We start from the raw sequence: 15,976 nt of genomic DNA, 5'->3' as shown, positions 1-15,976 counted from the left end.
AACAATTCCTCTCTTCCCTCTCTGATTATGGTATTTGCAAATTCAAACAAGGACAGGAAGAAGTTAAGCACATAATTAAAATAAAACCATGTCATTTGAAACTAAGAACTACTGAAATATCAAACCTGATCCAGCTGCCAAAGTCAGAGTTTTTCACACTGACATTTTTCCTGTCTTATTACAAGTTCGAGTTAGCTTTAAGCCTGCATAGTGTCAGCTTTAGCTCCATGTGTATAGAAAAAGGAAAACAATATGACAGCCCCAAAGGAGGAGATGAAGGGCTAAAATTAAGTGAAATTGTTCCATATCTAGTGTGACCTTTTATTTACCAAAATACAGAGAACCTTACCTTAATAAGCAGATTTTTAGATTGTGTTTAGGAGAAAAAAGCCTCTTTCAGTGCTCCCCAATCTGCCGCCTCCCCGCCCCCGAGATTAACTTCAGATAACCACCCGCTAAGAAGCCCAGCTAGATATCTCCAGAGCAACAGACAAATCCTATACTAGTGCTGGCCAAGTAATGTTAGGACAGCCTAAAGAAAGGGTGGAAATGGGGATAAAACAGGAGTATCCAGATCTAGAAGAACTGATGTACACAATTTTTTACAGATTTAACTATATCTGTTTAGAAACAGATATAGTTAAATCTGTGCAATCCCAATGCAGGCAGAAACAACAAGGAGTCCGGTGGCACCTTAAAGACTGACAGATTTATTTGGGCATAAACTTTTGTAGGTGAAGAAGTGAGATTTTTTACCCACAAAAGCTTATGCCCAAATAAACCTGTTAGTCTTTAAGATGCCACTGGACTCCTTGTTGTTTTTGTGGATACAGACTAACACGGCTAAACCCTGATACTTGACATAATGCAGGCAGATTTATACTGTTATCAAAGCTCTTATATCTGTACAGCCTATTTCAGTAAATTGACTACGTTTCTAGACCAATGTAGGTAAATCAATATAAAGACTGTGTTGAAAAGCCTGAAGATGCCAGTGAGAAAAATGCAGTAACAACTGAAAAAGATCTTAAAACTGTTTTTCCCCCAAAGTTGTAACTGCATCTCATAAAGGAAATGTAGTGCTTCATGTACTCGAAATATAAGTGATTAAATTAGTTACAAAGCCTTTGCTCTGAGTGTACTACTGTATGCAGTCTGTAACCCTCAAAGAGCTACCTTCATTCTGCAAGAGAATTATTAATCAGCAGACTGGTTGAACCCAAAACAAACAGCACCTCCTTCCAGTGGTCAGGTGACTGTTCCAACCTTGATGTGGTAGGAGATGGAAACCTGCAGTAATCTGGCTCTGTATACAAGATGCTAGCAATAAAATGTGGTTCTCACAGGAAAAGTAATCAGTTACAAAAAAAGGGGCAAGAGATCATATTTAAATATTGTCACAAACTGAACTCCTGCAAAATCTAGCCCTAAGAACTTCTTTCCTAGACCAATCACTGAATATTTAGAGGATAAAAGACTTCCTTAAAGACACAAGAAAAAAAACAAAACAAAAAAACCCCCCACCTCTCTCTTCAGATAAAATATGAATCTTATCACAGAAGATTTGTATGGTTCTCTTTACTTGTTATAACATAACGAACAGAGTTTGTTAATTACCCAAATGACTTGCAGTTTTGTTCAATCTGTTTATCCTGCAGACTCAACAACCATGGCAAATACCTCCATGTGGGACTGATTTAGAAGACATGAAAAGGGAGGAGGGGGCAGAGAGACTGCAGCCTGAGCAGTTCCTGTAAGAGAACACTTCTGAGCTCTCCAATCTTTTCACACTTTGATAGGGATTAATTTAATGATCCCATACATTGATACCTGATGAATTACTGCAATTCTATTCAGTGCAGCATGCAGCTGTACATCATCATACTGTACTGCAAAATATCAATCTTCTAAGAACACTGCTGTAATGAGAGAGGTGTATGCTTTATAGAACTAGCTACAAAATAGGTAATGCACAGAAAAAGCCACCTTTAAATTAAAATAAAATAATACATTTAAAGTTTTGGTATTCTTCATTATGGGAAAGAACCTTCCACTTTGAGACCATTATCCACCAGAAAAGCGCCATCTGTTGTATAATTATCTCTGATAAATGACACTAGTCTGAGCTTCGTTAAAGAGGTGGGGTGGGGGGAACAGAGCTAGCTGGAACTGTAAATAAATCTCACCACTGTTTTGCACTTAAACTAAAGCCATCCCAGCAGGAAGGTGTAAAGGATTTTTTTTATAGGTAATATTTTAAAGTGCTCTACTGACCGTGCTGCCTAATATCAGTCACCTTGGAGCATCCATTGATGAGTGTGTAGCAATTAGGGATGAAAAACATTTTATTTCTTTAATTCCCCCTTCCCCGCACCCACACACATTCCTTGTTATCCAACTCAAGTCTCAATGAAAACATTTTCACAAAACCTGGCCCAGCAGCATGGAAGAAGTGCCCTGTATCACCAAATGGTAGATCTTGGGTTATGAGTGAGCAGGGGAGTGAAGGCCCAGTGTGTTGTTGAATTCTCTAGGAAAGGTGTTGTAAGAACTGCTTTTACAGCACCCCACAGGATTTTCCGTGGAGAAGCACTGGACGGACGGAAGTGATGGGATGGTGGCCGCCAGCAAGTAAGAGTGAGTGAGTGTGTGTAAGACAACAATAGTCACATTGTAAATTAACTCTTATTACAGCAACTGATATCAGAGTGCCTTGGAGTTTAATTAATAGGACGTGCCCATTACTGCCTGCCATAGTACTGACAAGGTACCCAAATATTGTATTCATAGCATAGTACAATCTAATTTTAATTAAAATACAGTTAGTACAAATAAACTGTCACAATCTCATATTGTATGCAGTAGTGTTGTACCCATGTTGGTCCCAGGATATTAGAGAGCCAAGGTGAGTGAGGTAATATATTTTACTGGACCAATCCATACGTATACATATGGCCTTATTCAAACCACTCAAACTAACAAAACTGAAACCCAACAAAGGCAATGTATCAAAGCTCCTCCAACCCTGGCACTTTGAGGCAACTACTATAAATAAGCACTCAAAGTGTTTAAGAACGCTGGCATCTCCTCAGAATCTTCCCTACTAAAAAAGATGTGGATATAAATATGTTCTCCTTGAAATGTGCATGTGTATTTGCCATTCATTAGATATCAAGGTATTAAGAGCAAGAGAGTGTCTTTCTATAGCCCACCTTTCAGAAAAGAAAGACTTTAGTCTGAAGAAAATGAAACTATGAATCACACATTATTTACGAGTGTAACGTATTGTAACATTTTTAACTCAATATATTACACGCATTAACTCATAACAGAAATTTAGAATAAATTTTCCTGAAAGAAGGCAGATATTAGCCCAGAGTTTTATCATGCCAAGTCTGAATACTTTACCTCTGCCTTAAGATAGGATTCTAGCCTGTAAGAGTTCTATAAACAGACAGAGACTTGTGAACAGGGAGATGGGGTCAAAGATCATCCCACAGTCAGTTCTAACAAACCCTATGTTACAGTCAATACTGCACATAGCCATTTAAAAAAGGTTTTAAAATAATGATATATGGACCAAATTGATAAGATTCTGGTTTCTATCCCACCACATACAATAGTTTACCTGTAGTAATTAGGGAGAGAATTTCATAAAGTGGGTAAAATTGTCTTAGAGTCAAATCAAGATCAGAAGACTAAAGCTCAAATAGCTGTACATCAGTATAAAAATTGTTTCTAAAGTCACAGTGGCCCCTTTTTTTTTTTGTTTGTTCATTTTTGATTAAACCCAACTGTTTGAGTTTCATGATTATTTTCTAACTCCCTCCTCCCCAAAAGAGAGGTCATCTCTTTCTAGTAAGAGAGAGTGACAAATGGCACTGAGAAAAGAGCAGATGTTTAGGTTTCCTTTGATTTCCCCTCCTCAAAGCTCATGCACTTACATTCCTCTTTACTCAGCGAAGTTACATTCAGTTCTGTCGAAAGTTGCTGGCTGGAGTTAACAGTCTGCGTAGTTAGCGAGGTATTGCTGTTGTCACTGTTTGTTTCTCCAGGGAACAAATCTGACTGGCTGTTGCTTGTGCTGGGAGTGGAGTCATCATCTGGCTGCTTCTTTTGGAAATCTATCAAAAACAAGGTTGAGAAAGTAGAATGAGGTATGAAGGCTACTCACTTCATTTTATGCTTGAAGCAGCAGAACTGAGAGGAAAAAAATGAAAACAGTCCAAAATGCAATGAGTGCACGGTCTGGGTCAACATCACTCCAACTGATTCCATGCATATGCTGTAGAATAAAATGCTGAAGTAGCCTTAAGATTTTTGATTTATTCCAGATTTGAAACTTCACTTTAGAATTTCCTTGTTATTGACAAGTACTGACAGAATGCTTAGCACTACACAAAGATGACAACAGTCCTTGTTTCAAGGATCTTGGTCTAACAGAGCATCCAAAGTTTACTTGTGTGTTTGGCAGTCGAACACATAACATACGTGCTGTTGTATAAACAGTTAAAACGAAGTGTGAAGAAAGTATGCATCTGATAAGGTAATACCTGGAAGAGACTCCCTGGGTTATCTAATCCAAATATAAGAATATTTACACTATGGTTTTGTGAAAAAATTTTCCCATTGTGACCTGTAAAGTTTCACTAAGGTAGCAATGATGGGAGTGCTAGAGTAGACCCAGAGCTTCTGAATGTCCTTCAGCATTGTAAGCACAGTATGGTCTAACCTTGTTCTGAGCAGACCTACATAAACATGAGTAAAATGCCTGTGATGGATGCCTGGCACTTCGTCTACACTAGTGCTCCCTGCCATTGTTCCCGCTAATGGAGCTGAACTGGTAGCAGCAACTGTGGGAAATTTTAGAGACCGTAAACTAGCGTAAAGCCTGCCTGATGGAAATAGGCGTTGCCTTATATTACTTTCTCTGAACACTTTATCTAGCCCACTATTTAAATACCTCTCCTGATGGTGTCTAGAGCTACATCTACATTGCAGCAGGGTGTGGATGACAGGCATGTGACTTGCAGACTACACCCAAATGTTGCGCTTTAACTGCCCTGTATGGACATGCTGGCAAGAATGAAAAGTTTGTGTTACCATAGTCCTGTTTGAAAGATGACTGTGTTAATGTCAACTGGATACCTTTTAGTTTGTGTCAGCAGCATCCTTAGAAGGCAGCTAAAGAGCAACACTTTGGTGTGCTCTGCAGTTCACACCCTCATAGTCCTTAATGTGACACGGTGCACAACAGCCCTAAGCCATCTCTTTGGATGATTGTTCCAGTACCTAGACACCACTTAAGTGAGGGATTTAACACCTAAACCTACAATTTTCCTATCACGCTGCTGCTGTTTCTAATATTTCAAATGATGAGTAATCCTCCATCCTCTACACTACTACTTCTCAAACCGCAGCAGACAATCATCATAATCATCCCACTTTATCTGCTTTTTGCCAAGCTATATTCAGTTAAGTTCCCTTAAAACAAGAGAAAACTCCTTATATGCTCCATTTATACTGGAGAAAACTCAAAGATATAAAGTAAAAATATAAATGTTTTCCCCCAACTTTGCTATTTAGCAAATATGACAAAAGAAAAGATAAAACTGTGAGTATAGAAATGCCTCCCTCCCACTCCATCCTCACCCTCTACCAGAGACTGCAGTGAAGTCATAGTGCTTCACATTTCAACTGTAGCAACAGAATACATCATCCCCGGATCATGACTTCATTATGGGATCCAGCAGATGACCTCAATGAACAAAGAAGTGTCCTAAAAAATTGTGAAGGAAAGTTTAGAAAAGTACTGGCAATGCAAACTGTTTGCAGGTGAACTTTCACCCTTCCCGCATCAAGTAAAAACCTCAGCTTAATTTTCTCCACAGACATATCTTGTAATTCTTTTATTTTTCCTCACCTTTCCATGTCTTTTCTCTAACATACCGTGCTTATGGTACCTAGATTGTAAGCAATTTAGGACAGGTACTATGTCTTTATACTTGTATAAAGCACCAAGCATACTGCTGATGCTATACAAGTAAATAAATATGGAAATATTAGCATTAACATTCAGCTATACAGGACAATCATCTTATTCCCTCGGCCTCTCAATCCTTAACCTTTTCCTCCATGTCTCAGACTTGGCTCATTCACCCCTGTTGTACTCCATCTGTAGATAAGAAGCAATCAAACAGCCCATGGATTCCTATGGAGACAGGGTTCTCATCTTTAAAACAGATGAGAACTGGGGAAACCACAGGTCCTTGCAAGCAACATTCCAGATCTAGCCAAGCAGCTGGGCCACTCATATCAAGGCAGATCATTGCATGTTGAGACCTGTAGCTTCCATGGGCTGCTGCATATGTATATGAAAGATGAGAGTTTGCAATCTCCTCCATTTCATCATAATTTGCTAATACTTGAAACAAATTGCAAGGGACAATTCTCCAACTAAAATGGGGTCTGGGGTCTGCTGCAAGGTAAAGTTTGCATTTTGATTAATTTCAGGTTGTTTTGCGTTTGGAAAGGTGCCAGGAAAAAGCAGAGAACAAATTAAAATGCAAAGAATGCATATAAAACCCTCCAACTCTCCCCCGATGGTTCTGCTTATCTGAAAAGTTGCAGCAGTTCTCAAACTGTGGGTTGGGACCCCAAAATGGATCACAACTCAATTTTTAATGGGGTCATCAGAGCTGGAGCTAGATTTGCCAGGGCCCTGCGCTGAAGCTGAAGCCCAAGGGCTTCAGCCTTGGATGGCGGGGCTCAAAGTACAGGCCTCCTGCCCAGGGCTGAAGTCCTTGGGACCCCCCACCTGGGGTGGCAGGGCTCGGACAGGCTTAGCTTTGGTTCCCCCCTCCAACAGTCATGTAATATTTTTTGTTGTCAAAAGGGGGTCACAGAGCAATGAAGTTTGAGAACTGCTGTGTTGCTCCTCACAGCTTCTGCTATTCTCCATATGTTTATGGCCTTCCACCCACCCATATCTTGCCCCTCCTACCCTTTTGTGCCCAGGGATTCTCCTAGGCCCCGCAACCTGCCCAGGTTCCTATCCTGGTAGCAGCTCTTCAGTCCACAACAGAGGTGGAGCCGCTGAGGGAGAGAACTGACAAGAGACATGTCTAGGTTGCGGAAATGAAAGGTGTTTTTAAAAACTGTTAGCCAATACACGTCAACATATTTTTAACCACCACTTAGCACCCAGTGTAGACACAGGGCTTACCCGGATTAAGAAAATAGGTAGTATTTAAAAACATGTTACCTAACACTTATTTCCTTTCACAAACACAGCTGAACTCTTTAAAAAAAGCTTATTAGCTAGTTGTGATCACTCCTTAGGCTCCCAGTTAGCCTATCCCTATATATAGTATCTCCGGCCAGCTAATATATTTGTAAAGGAGTTACCTGTGTCTAGAGTAGCTGCAAAAATCATGTTTAAAATCGTGCTAGCTAATATTTTCAAACAACCTATATTCCTAATCTAGACAGGGCCCGGGAGTGAGCTGCCAGGGGTATGAAGCTTGATCGTCCGGTACTGAGCTAGAGAGGAATTCAGCCAGGTACTGACGGGGCTCCTGCCTAGCAAGAAGCAGTTCAGAGAAAAAAATTTCACCTGCTGCAACAGCACAGTCTTGAGACATTGGCAGGGATAGCAGTTGTCACAGATGGGTATTGAAACCCTGGGAATGTCTTGGCCAAATGAAAACTGTTGGCAGCTATGTTTCATTCACTTTGAACATGGCCCTTGAGCTCCTGGCTGAGTACCAATCTGACCCTTTGGCTAGGGAAAGTTGGGCACTGATGGTGTACATCCTGCCTGCACTAAATGCTCTCTACCTGCAATGCAAGGACAGAGCAGAGATCAGATAAAAATGTTTTGCGATGGATTTATATGCAAAGCACTGCACAAGAGTTAAGCTGTATTGTACACATCTCAGAAATGGAAGTACTTACAACCCTTGAGCAGTGGAACAAAATATATTACGGTTACAATCCATATTCTACATCAGTGATCTGCAAAACCTAATTAAAAAGTCAATTTAAAGTTATTATAATAGAAATTAAGAAATGTATTAACATCCTACAAGTCAAAAATTCTCAGCTGATTTATTTTCCCCCTGCAAAACAGGTACAAATATTTTGCTTTTGGGCTGTGCTGCATACCAAGTTTCATCCACAAAGAGTATTTACAGGTGAATTTTAAAACTTTAAAAATTAATCTGTATAATGAAAGTCCTGACAGACCCCTAAAAACAATATAACTAACAGTGGCCCTACACTACATCTCCCAAAGCTATTTATTTGTTCAGCCTGCACATTCAGCAAGGTTGTGTTTTTTTTCTGAAAGGCTATTCATTTTTACACCCTACTTATAAACTTTCCTGCTTGAAACTGGGCACAAAATGCTGACAAAAAATTCATCATTCAGTAAGGTGACCTGATGTCCTGATTTGATAGGGACAGTCCCAATTTTTGGGTCTCTCTCAGATATAGGCTCCTATTACCCCCCACCCCATCCCAATTTTTCCATACTTGCTGTCTGGTCAGCCTATCATTCAGTAATGTCATTCCCCAGAAGCTTAATATTGAAACAGCTGGCAGATTAGAGAAGCTACATTGCAGCAGAGTCTACGTAACAATTACATGCTTTTAGCCGTTGTGGCCCTAGGATGTCCTATATTCAGAACTGTATTCTTTAGGATCTGCTAGCAGATTTGGCAAACCAATTAGCTCACAAAGAACTCTCACTTGCTCCACTTTGTGTGGTAACTGAGCATGTCTATTTTTTTTGTAACCGTTTCTTCAAAGCAGACAAGAGGATGCAGGAAAAATGTGGAAATTGCTGTTCTGAAGCAGTTGAAAGACATTCTAGTTCTTCCAAATAAACCACACTGCTTTTGGAATACAAATTCAACTGAAAATGGCTAGCAGAAGGTTTTATGGGTCCTACTGATGACAGACTAATGCCATTAAAAACCATCATCAAAATGCACAGAATTCAAAATATGCAGGTGGTCTAAAACAGAAACTGGGATTTCGACATGTTAAGTAGTTTGGTGCATGAAATCTTGGCTATTGGTCCATCTGAATCAAGCAGATTTTGCGGTTAGCTTTTTTTTTTTTTTTTTGGCGCAGTGTTTGGTTCAGCAAAGAGACAGAGTCCATATGGAGCTTTCTGAAGAAGAGAGGTTTTTTCACCCACGAAAGCTTATGCTCAAATAAATCTGTTAATCTTTAAGGAGCCACCAGACTCCTCCTTGTTTTTGTAGATACAGACTAAAACGGTTACCCCCTTATAAATATATCATACAAGCTTTTGGTCAAATACTGTTCTACAGTAAGTCAGTAATTTCTGGGTTCTGCTAGAACAATGCATGAACAGGCTGCAACACAACTTCACTGTGTACCTTCCCTAGACCCCACAGAATTTAAATGAGTTTTCTTACCTTAAAAAAGTTATAAGTAAATATCTTACAGCAGAACTCCCTAATGTCATCTACATTTCTGATTTTGGTAATAGCAGTAGTGTGATGAAAGCATGGTCTGGAAGACTGAACATGAGACTAAAAACCAGCTATTCATTCCACTGACTCATTAGGTTACCATATCCAAGTTGCAATCTTTGCATCTGTAAAATGGTAATAGAGAAGGAGCCCTTAAATTCCACCATTTTCAAAGATTCTGCTGTTTACTAGAAAAAGAGAGAGGACAGCACTGAAAAAGATCTTTTAAAATTTCCTCCTTTTTGAAAGCGTGTCCACTGTATTTACATACCTCACAAAAGTGTCTTAGTGTTCTGCAAATGTCAAATGGTAAACATTAGTTCACTATTTTAGAATTAGTCTTTCAAATGTAAAAGAGCTCCAGACCAGACCATTGCTGACATTAAGATCCCACAGCATCAGAATAGAGTTTGCGTATTAGAAAACAAAATACATTAGTAGAGATCCAACAGCACAAGGGCATTAAATTACTTAGCACGACTGAACAACTGTAGTTTGGATAAAAATCAAGGGATAAAACCAACAAATAATGAAGAACAGAACACAGCTTCAGTACGTATAACTACACGTAATTACTGAAAATTGTATTGGTAACAAAGATAGTTTAAGCTTCAATGCAATATCCATTTTTTCCATACACTTAGCATTTTTAATGCTGATGTGAACAATGTATACATTAAAAATCATGAAAGGTTTCATATTAAATGTAGTGCTCCAATTTTTAATTGTGCGGCTGTAAATATTAATGACAAACTGAATTAGTCTTTTTAATGTGTGTGTGTGTAAACAGAGTATATATATTTTATTGGATTGCACTTGGTTTCTTTGAATCAGAGCTTCAGTTAATACAAGTAACTTATGGATCACCTCGATCTCACTCATACATCCCAAAAACTGGCAGTAAATTCAGAAATGTTGAGTTTCTCTCAAGGCATGTAAGCCCAAGCTGCTAGCAAAACAGTTAGGTGGATGCTGCCAATTCTGAAAGAGTTTATGGGCTGTCAAGTTATTTAAAAAATTAATCATGATTAATCATCTGATTAAAACAATTAAGCATGATTAATCGCACTGTTAAACAATAACAAAATACCCTTTATTTAAATATTTTGGATGTTTTCTACATTTTTAAATATATTGATTTTAATAAAAAGACAGAACACAGTGTACAGTGCGCACTATTTACTTTTGATTACAAATATTTGCACTGTAAAAAACAAATAGTATTTTTCAATTCACCTAATACAAATACTGTAGTGCAATCTCTTTATCATGAAAATTGAACTTACAAATGTAGAATTAGGTATGAAAAACTGCATTCAAAAACAAAGCAATGTAAAACTTTAGAGCCCAAGTCCACTCAGTCCTACTTCTTTTTCAGCCAATGGCTCAGACAAACAAGTCTGTTTACATTTGCAGGAGATAATGCTGCCCACTTCTTGTTTACAATGTCACCTGAAAGTGAGAACAGGCATTTGCATGGCACTGTCATAGCAGACGTCACAAGTTATTTAAGTGCCAGATGCACTAAAGAGTCACATGGCCCTTCATGCTTCAACCACCCTTCCAGAGAACATGCATCGATACTGATGATAGTTTCTGTTTGATAACAATCCAAAGCAGAGTGGACCAACACATGTTCATTTTCATCATCTGAGTCAGATGCCACCTGCAGCAGGCTGATTTTCTTTTCTGGTGGTTCGTGTTCTGTACTTTCCGCATCAGAGTGTTGCTCTTTTAAGATTTTGAAAGCATGCTCCACATCTCGTCTCTCTAAGATTTTGGAAGGCACTTCAGATTCTTAATTCTTGGGTCGAGTGCTGTAGCTATCTTTAGAAATCTCACATTGGTCCCTTCTTTTCGTTTTGTCAAATCTGCAGTGAAATGTTCTTAAAACGAACAACATGTGCTTGGTCATCATCAGAGACTGCTATAATATGAACTATATGGCAGAATGCAGGTAAAACAAAGTAGGAGACATACATAAATAAAGAAGCAGGCAGCATTACCTTCTGTAAATGTAAATAAACTTGTTTCTCTTAGAGATTGGCTGAACGAGTAGAAGAACTGAGTGGACTTGTAGGCTCTAAAGTTTTACATTGTTTTGTTTTTGAGTTCAGTTATGTAACAAAAAAATCTACATGTATAAGCTGCACTTTCATGATAAAGAGATCACACTACAGTACTTGTATGAGGTGAATTGAAAAATACTATTTCTTTTATCATTTTTACAGTGCAAATAATACAGTGATTTAACTGCGATTAATCAACAACCCTAGTTTTTATTCTTTTGATTAAAATCTCAGTAAAATTCTACATGATGTTACACTCAGTTAATAGCTTTAACAAGACAAAGCCATAACAAGAGCTGGTGAGAACCAAGCAGTTTATCATCATTTTAAAAATGTTATGAAATGAAAATGGTCTGCAGACAGAAGACTTTTCTTTGCACTCCACATTTATTGTTGCTTTCCCTATGCTGAAAAGTGAGAACTATATGCAAAATAATGAATGACTAAAAATCCACCTTATTAAACTGATACTTCTGTACTTTTCAGTATCCTATATTGAAATGTTATTTTGTCACTTTCTACAGAAATACCATGATGAGTTTCAACTAGTATTTAGAGGTACAGGAGATGGATACTAGGTCTGGGGCAATTGATTATATTTTGTCAAGGTTCAAATTTCTTGGTTAAGGTATAATCAAGGTCCAGACACCAGAGAAAAATAATACAAAAACAAAAACAACAACAAGTAAATAAAAAGATTTGGTGGTCTGTTCAAAAGCATCTGGAACTCCAGATTTGGCCCACAGTCTGCCTATTGACTGCTGTCCCATACTAGGTTTTCTTTCCCTAGCAGTAAGACTTTATGCACTGGTCCTCCTCCCTACAGAGTACCCTTCAAAGTGGAGAATTCTACTGGCATCAGTTTAAATGTGCACACTCACTCACCCTATCTTTTCCTCTTCCCCAAACTAAAAAGACTTTCTGCCTGAATGAGTAAAAGGAAATTATCCAAGAGTGATGCATAAAGTGCAGCCTGTGGGCCAAGTCCCAGTCACAAAATTCTACCATACAGCATGCAGCCGCGTTCATCTTTAACAAATGCTGCTGGCAGAAACTTCCTGTCTTCTTTACAGCCAGAAGCTGCCAACCCCAAAACAGGATAAACTGACAGATTTTGGAAGCTAACTGTATTTTAAAAGGTTGTTCCCTATATGATGTTACAGTAGCACAATTAGGTTAGTGGGGAGAGAGAAGTCTAATGCAGCCTTATCTTGTGTTAGCTATTTAATAATCTGAGAATGTCAAAGGAAGGGAAAGATTCTTGATAACTCAGGTTACTTAAGCATTTACATGCAACAGGATCATATACATAACACACTCGGAATACTATTTTTTATTTTTTATATCTATATATCTATATATCTATATCTATCTAATAATCAGTCGGAATTACTAATTTTCTTCACATGGTGGATATTAAAAAAAAATTACCTCACCCGCCTTGTGTGTCTAATTTTCTTTAGTTAATCTAATTCAGAACATTTATTTCCAGGCAGCAGAGATTCAGTTATTAGTTTAGACCCTCCACAGAGAGAATAAACTAGACTTCAGAATTCTCCCTCTTCCCATTCATCAAGTCAAAGCAACCACCAGCATGGCTTCAGATTCTAGTCCTCCAAGTGAGAAAGACACCATACACAGCCTCCAACTGTGATTTTAAGACTACCAAACCAGTGTAATTGTATCTGTTTAATCCCAGTGTATGGATCTAAGGAAAATGGAAAAAAAATGTAGTGTACCTTCCAACTTCCCCATTTAATCCTCAAGCACTAGGACTAAGGAAAAGATTTAATATGAACCGTTCAGTTGCCTTAGAAATACTATGCAAGTACTTCAAATTCTGTGACATCCCACAATAAGACAACAGTTGTCTCAGTTCCAGCATTCAGTTCACCCAACCATTTCAGATAAGATGCATTACATATTGTAGCATAGTATCTTCAGGCCTGACCTTGTTATTTATGAAAGAGGTGTAATTTGCTACACTTATTTAAAACTATGTAAGATCATTGAGTTCCTGGTACATTACCTGCTAGTCTGATGAACTTTGCGCACTTATGTCCAACGCAACAAACAATATAGGTATATCTGTCATACAACAGAGGCAGAATTCTGAAAAGAGTTGTGTTTACATTTTATACTATAAATAAAGTTATACAAGCCAGTGTCTTCACCTGTTACCATATCACGAACCGAGAGCAGCACAGCTGAGACGAACAAGCCATGAATTTAAGCACTATCTTTTGCTTGCTTTGAGAGTAAAAGTTAGAGGTTTCTGATATCTGGTGTTATTATAAGTATTGATGTAACCTGCAGGATGGTGTATTCTCATAATCCTTTCATCTGTTTGAAGTATTAGTGTTACCAAAACTGAATATTTGAATCAGCCAAGTTATGTTCCTAACCAAAAGTCTTACAAGTAATTAATTAATTAATCTGGTTTACTGCTGAAATTACACTGTCCTTTGATTTTTCATTCCTACAGCAACTACAGGTTTGAGGTATAAACTAGCAAAAAAAAATTATTTGGAGAACATTTGCTTCTCATGCAGCATTTATTGTGCAGACCACACAGTTTTCCCTGCAAGAGTATCTTGTTCTTTTACAAAGCATAAATTACCATGGTAGCATTATAGCAAATGTCTAACAATCTATTAGCACCACCATAACATGCACAAGAGACTTTACCTTATTCTAGTCTAATCAGAAAATGGTTTCATGTCTAAAAGAATGCATATGTTGAAAGTACTGTATGAGAAGGAATATGAATATTATGACATTAAATTGCCACACTGTACTGTTTATTTTAGGTTATTCTATCATTACATTTTTTTTAAGTGCCTGAAAAACTGGTAATACTCTTGCCTCAGATTAGTCAGGGTATTGCTTCAAGTTATGAAATATCAACATAAACTATTTGTTGAAATTTTCTGCTTCACTGCATATTAAAAACATCTCAAGTGCAATTTATATTTGACTGCATTTAGGATAATAAGCTACATTCCATCTTCCACTTATGTGCCCTAAATACACATTTGAATAAAACCACAGCTTCTGATCCTGGAAAGACAACTGTACTCCACACGTGATTATGAGTATTTTTTTATACTATTCAAAAGGATGTGCTAGGCAGCTTACAGGTAAACAGACAAAGAGCTTGCCCTGAGGGGTTTATAATGTAGAATTTAGACAATTATTTGTATCATAGGATCAGGGCCACATTATGTTAGGTGCTATATAAACATGTAGTTAAAAAAATAGTCCCTCAAGCAGCTAACAACAACAACAGGAGGCAAGTGGGGGATGAAACAAATTTACAGTTCTCTCACCCTCCCTCCTCTTTCTAATTATGAACATGTTTTTGTTTGAACTAGCAGCACATACAGCAGAGGTTATCCGATATATAAGCAACAAATGAAAAAAAAACACACACAGAAGGGGTGGGGTGGGTATGGACAGAATGTGGAGACTCGATTTATGAACATTTAGTAAATGTTTATGTTTAAAACACATAGATAGTCTTTATTCATTCACTGAGTTATTAGGAGGAGTTTTAATGAAAGGCTGGCATTGTTCACAAAGGAGGCAAGGAGGACATGAAAGGAAGAGAAAGTCAAAGGTGTAAACGGGGATACACAGTGAAGGGGCCTTGAAAGCACAGGTATGCAGATTCCCTTACAAGAGCAGGGCCTGCCAGGGTAAATGAGGAATCCGATTTCCTTTATGCAACATACTAAAGTTACACTATGCAGAAAGTTTCTTTCCACCAGGGAGGCTTCAGTTCAGTCTTTGTTTATTTTAAGCCTGTTTGCACTCCCTATATGTTGTTATATTTCCTGCTAACACAATGTAGCAGCAATACTAACTTGAGCTTAGATAGTACAGTCATTTGTATGCTAAAACCCCTAGGTTTTTCACATTTAATTTTTCTCTTCAAACACCAGAAAGGGAAATAAAACAGCTCAAAAAATAAGTGATGCTACAAAGGTAAAATGAAGGTGACCAGCAAACAGTGGGACTATATCGCGCTAGAGTCAGATATCTAAGTGAAAGTGATAGCTGTATTCCTGGAAGTATTTGTACTCATCCTGTTCCTTGGGTGCCCAGGAACCTGGCTTAAAATGTATAAAAAGTTGCTCACAAATATTGTATTTAACTTTTGTGCAATTACTGGAGACACAACGTAGAACATATTTATTTTTTCCCCTCAGTATTAAATTTGATGACACTTTTGCTTTTAGTTAACTTTCATCTTCCTTCTCCTCTCAAGAGAAACTTCTGTATGAGTAAAACTATCAAGTCTTCTCCCCTGTGGCTATTTTACTCCCTACATATTCTTGTGAGATTGATATTTTGGCTCAGGAAATCCTTGCTTCATTACCAGGATGCCTTGATTTTAGT

The 15,976-nt window shown here is 38.0% G+C and overlaps 1 protein-coding gene across 1 annotated transcript in view; it reads right to left on the bottom strand.

Annotated features, from left to right (window-relative positions):
* Positions 1-15,976, bottom strand: part of ZFAND3 (zinc finger AN1-type containing 3) — a 275,471-nt gene that overhangs the window by 91,356 nt on the left and 168,139 nt on the right. Inside the window, exon 4 of the mRNA XM_032770729.2 lies at positions 3,945-4,124. Coding sequence (XP_032626620.1) covers positions 3,945-4,124 — 180 coding nt within the window. The remainder of the gene's footprint in view (positions 1-3,944; positions 4,125-15,976) is intronic.

The sequence above is a fragment of the Chelonoidis abingdonii genome, chromosome 3, assembly GCF_003597395.2.
Source record: "Chelonoidis abingdonii isolate Lonesome George chromosome 3, CheloAbing_2.0, whole genome shotgun sequence".
Classification (NCBI taxonomy): Eukaryota; Metazoa; Chordata; order Testudines; family Testudinidae; genus Chelonoidis; species Chelonoidis abingdonii.
This window is presented reverse-complemented; position numbering and strand designations above follow the sequence as displayed.